This window comes from Tuber melanosporum, assembly GCF_000151645.1.
Source record: "Tuber melanosporum whole genome shotgun sequence assembly, scaffold_160, strain Mel28".
Lineage (NCBI taxonomy): Eukaryota > Fungi > Ascomycota > Pezizomycetes > Pezizales > Tuberaceae > Tuber > Tuber melanosporum.
The window spans coordinates 98,785-103,000 of record NW_003298820.1 but is presented as its reverse complement, the minus strand read 5'-3'; the positions used below and the strand labels follow the sequence as shown (position 1 = coordinate 103,000).

The window sequence follows — 4,216 nt, the reverse complement described above, 5'->3', positions numbered from 1 at the left end:
CGTATTACGAGTAGTGATATAGTACTCGAGCGCTACACCTACAGTACTGGTACTGGCATGCATACGAGTACTTGTACTCGTACAGTACGTTCGCACCGAGCCAATGCTACAGCCACAGACCTAGTAAGGATGCGGAAATACCGGTATCCGCTCGCGATCAATGACGTCAAATATAGCCGATCAATAATTCGTCCAATACACGCGGTCATCGTGTTAAAACAATAGCCAAGCGTTATTAGAGGCATTCAGCCCCGGGGTTGAAAAGTTTGTGCAAGTTTTCGAGTTGAAGGACTTTAGTGTGCAACACCTTTTTTGCCTACGAATCTTGCAGACCCACTTGAAACTTGGCAACCGAAAAACGCTTTCTAGACCCGAGGGCTGAATGCCTCTCTCTACTCGAGTATGATCAAGTATCGCAGCAGGCATAATATTTGCACGAACAGGAAACGCCGAGTGTCTTGCCCTTAGCATGCTCAAATCCAAAGTGCTAGGCAGCATGGGATACCATAGAATCCACCCGTTATGATAGCTTATGCATTTACTACTACCAAACCTCAACAGTATGACTGATCCCCCTGAGAATGAAACAACCACACACCAGTAACTTAACTTAATGCCGTATCGCATCGACGGTTAGCCTTACCATAGGAGCAGCCATGGTGACACTGTTCATCCAGATATTGCTGCGAGGGGATGCTTTACGCGGCCAGCTTAAGAAACCAGTTCCATACGACACGCCGAGGAGGAGCCCTAGAAAAATCCGATTGCTGCACTCTCAGATGGCTATATAAGCCCCCCCGTTGTTCCGCCTTTTCGGAATCAATCAGCGGAACAAAAACTCCAGACTATACACCAAGCAAGATTCTAAACTTTTGACACTTTAAAACTACAATATTCCCCAATCCCAAAGCACAATGACCGAACAAATCCCCAACCAGTACATCATCGTCTTCAAGCCCGAGGTCCCCAAGGCCAGATGTCAGGAGCATTGCCAATGGGCAACCGAGCTTCATGTCCAAAGAATCGGTGCGCTCTCAGCCGACAGCGAGGAGCCCGAGACTTCCGGCGTTTTACACCATTACAGCTTCCCGACCTGGAATGGCTATGCCGGGAGTTTTGACGAGGTTGCCAAGAATGAGATTGAAAGCAGAGAAGAGGTATGGTCAGAATTTTCACACTTTCCCTCACGCCCACTAATGGGAGCTACAGGTCGACTTCATCGAGCCCGACTACAAAGTCTATACCAAAGCCCTCATCACACAAAAGAACGCCCCTTCATGGGGCCTCGCCCGCACCTCACACAACGAGAGACTCACCCCCGATACCAGGACTACATACACCTACGACAGCTCCGCTGGCGAGGGAACAAGGGCCTACATCATTGATACCGGCATCCTGGCCGAGCACGAGGTTGGCATTTTCCCAAAGCGTCGGGAGAGTGCTTTCACTAACATTTATAGGACTTTGGCGGACGTGCGACCTTTGGATATAACGCTGTCCCTGGCTCCGCGAACACCGATAAGAATGGTCATGGAACACACGTTGCCGCCACCATTGGCGGGACTAAATTTGGTATTGCAAAGAAGACCAGGCTCATTGGAGTCAAGGTCCTGGGGGATAGCGGACAAGGGACTAACTCCGGTGTCATCGCTGGGCTTCAGTGGGCTGTCGAACACGCGGAGAATGATGGTGCTATCAACAAATCTGTATGTCCTCATGTCCATCCCCTCTCATAGAATCTATACTAACGATATAGGTCGCAAACATGTCACTAGGAGGTGCAGCCTCTCGAGCAATGAACGCTGCTGCCGCAGCCGCAGTCCGCATGGGCATGACCCTTTGTGCAGCTGCCGGAAACGAGGATGTATGAAACATATACCCCCCCCTCTACCTATCCATCTATCTCTCTCACACACCACCACCTACACATCCCAAACTAACATCTCTTAAACCCCCAGCAACTCGCCGACAGTAGCTCACCAGCTTCTGAGCCCACCGTTATCACCGTCGGAGCCATCAATGAACAGGACGCCATGACTGACTTTTCAAATTATGGCAAACGTAAGTTCCCCGCTCCCACCAGCACCTGCGGTTTCAAATAACAAACAAATACAGTCGTCGACATCCTTGCACCTGGAATGAATATCACAAGCGCCTGGATCGACACCCCCGGCGGTAAAGGCTTAAACAAAACCCTTACCATTAACGGCACTTCCATGGGTAAGTCACTCCCCTCTCACCCGCAACTTACAGACCCTAACAAGCGCGGATAGCAACGCCCCATGTCACCGGTCTCGCAGCCTACCTAATCGCTAAAGAAGGTCTAAAGGGCTCCACCGCCGTGACTAGAAGGATAAAAGCCCTTGCAGCCAAGAACTCCAATGATGTGGGCAACCTAAAAGCTGGCACTCCGAAGCTCATCGCTTATAACGGGGCTGCCAGCGCCGAGTAATTAGCCTTGCTTCTCTCCCTCATACTTCACTTTCTTTCGGTTATTGATGCCTTATGGTTTTGGGGGGGAAGGGGAAGTGATGATTGAATAGGTTTTGGATCTTTTCACTATGCGGATGTTGAGCATAGGGGGTCAACCGGCTCGGCGGATGAATGAATAAATCAATGGATGGGTGGGTGGAGCCATGGATGGGAATTCTATAAGACGTATGAATACAACAAATATTCCAGAAGAGATTTTACGTGATTGCCATGAGAATGTTCCCCCCTTCTTTTTCTTCTTTTTTTCTTTTCCCAACCATGAATTTTGTGCTCGGAGATCTCTACGATAGAGAGGTTTAGACTGCGAATCCCCTGGCAGAGTTCCATTGTTATTCGTCTAATTGGCTACTTTCTCGCACCGACATTCCATAACGGCTTAAGATCATGTAATTAGGACCCAGAGTATCAAAATAGTAACATTCACAATATGGCCATCATGTGACCGACGTGAGAAGGATGGAAGGGGAGGAAAAAAACGCACAAATTCACCCTTGCAAAGCGAATTACCGAAGAATATTCATGGTACAGATCCACCGCCCGTATAAGTTACTAAGCACCGAACAAAGTAACCCAACACAAAAGGAACGACGCGATAAGATCCCCGGATAGAAACCACTCCACAATCCCACAAAAACTTCCGATATCAGGAAAAACAAAATTCTACCCTATCACTCCCAACTCGTTATCCCGCTCGACCAATTTCCGAACCAGGATGTGATCCGCAAGCCCTAGATACCAACAGGAGACCAGAAATCCAGTACGGAACGTGATCTACATGAGGCCGAAACTGAAAGGTAGGTTGAAGACGCAGGCTGTTAACAAAATACTCGAGGGAACCGGAACACTTGTGCCGCAAACGGTGCCAGAACTGCCGGACCCGCCGGAAGCAGGAAACATGGGGTCGCTACTTCCTCTTGCGCTTCGTTAAGAGCGGGTGGGTACTTTTGGGGGCTGTCATCAGGTGCCTTGGTATCGATATCTTCGCTTTCTAGAAAACTGCTTCACCATATCCGAATTCGAGTCTCCGGTAGTCTGAGTGCCTCGAGCTCGGTTTTCATTGCCTTCTACGTAGGGATTGACGGATTGCCCTTCCAGGAGTAGCTTCGTCACATGCTCTCTTCTGTAACAGACAGCGTAGGGAAGTGGGGTTCGCCCTTCATTATCCTCCGCGCCGCGACCAACACCCTGCCCTCCTAAGAGTAACCTCACCACACACCCCCACCGTAGCCAGCGGTGTAAAGAGCGGCGTTCGGCCCATATCATCTACTGCGTCGGCATCGACATCTTGCCTTTCTATGAGCAACCTCATCAAACCCTCTTCATCGTAACTAGCAGCGAGGCGGGGTGGTTTCCGGCCTTCAATAGTTATTTCGGGATAGACATCCTATATCTTTCCGGGAGCCACCCCACCGCATCCCCATTACCACAATGAGGAGGATGAGAGCATAGCACCCGGCCACTCCCACCCTCTGCGTCGTGACTAGTGCCCTGTCTTTCCAGGAGAAGCACGAATATCCTCACGTCCCCTTGTTGGGTAGCATAAAAAAACGCCGCTTAGTCCAAGGTATCGCTCGACAGGGATTGACGTATTCTCTTGCCCCCAGGGACTTCCTACACCCTCATTCTCCCCGGAGATAGCCCAGGGTAGCGCCGTTCAGGGTAAAATATCATACCTGCCCGACTAGGTCCGACACCTTCCCTTCCTAGTAACAACTTCACCGCA

At 50.1% G+C, this 4,216-nt stretch overlaps 1 protein-coding gene; it reads left to right on the top strand.

The window, feature by feature from the left end:
• The first annotated feature begins 342 nt into the window (after positions 1–342).
• On the top strand, positions 343–2,684 carry GSTUM_00003125001 (uncharacterized protein). XM_002836804.2 has 7 exons: positions 343–1,157; positions 1,210–1,410; positions 1,461–1,706; positions 1,757–1,864; positions 1,959–2,061; positions 2,116–2,220; positions 2,274–2,684. The coding sequence occupies exons 1-7, from the start codon at positions 915–917 to the stop codon at positions 2,450–2,452; spliced, it is 1,185 nt and encodes a 394-aa protein (XP_002836850.1). The 5' UTR covers positions 343–914; the 3' UTR covers positions 2,453–2,684.
• Positions 2,685–4,216: the final 1,532 nt, after the last annotated feature.

Coding starts and splice junctions, on each gene's coding strand:
- GSTUM_00003125001 (XM_002836804.2), top strand. CDS start 915: ATGACCGAACAAATCCCCAACCAGTACATCATCGTCTTCAAGCCCGAG. Junction 1,411..1,460: donor GCATCCTGGCCGAGCACGAG/GTTGGCATTTTC, acceptor TAACATTTATAG/GACTTTGGCGGACGTGCGAC. Junction 1,865..1,958: donor CAGCTGCCGGAAACGAGGAT/GTATGAAACATA, acceptor TTAAACCCCCAG/CAACTCGCCGACAGTAGCTC.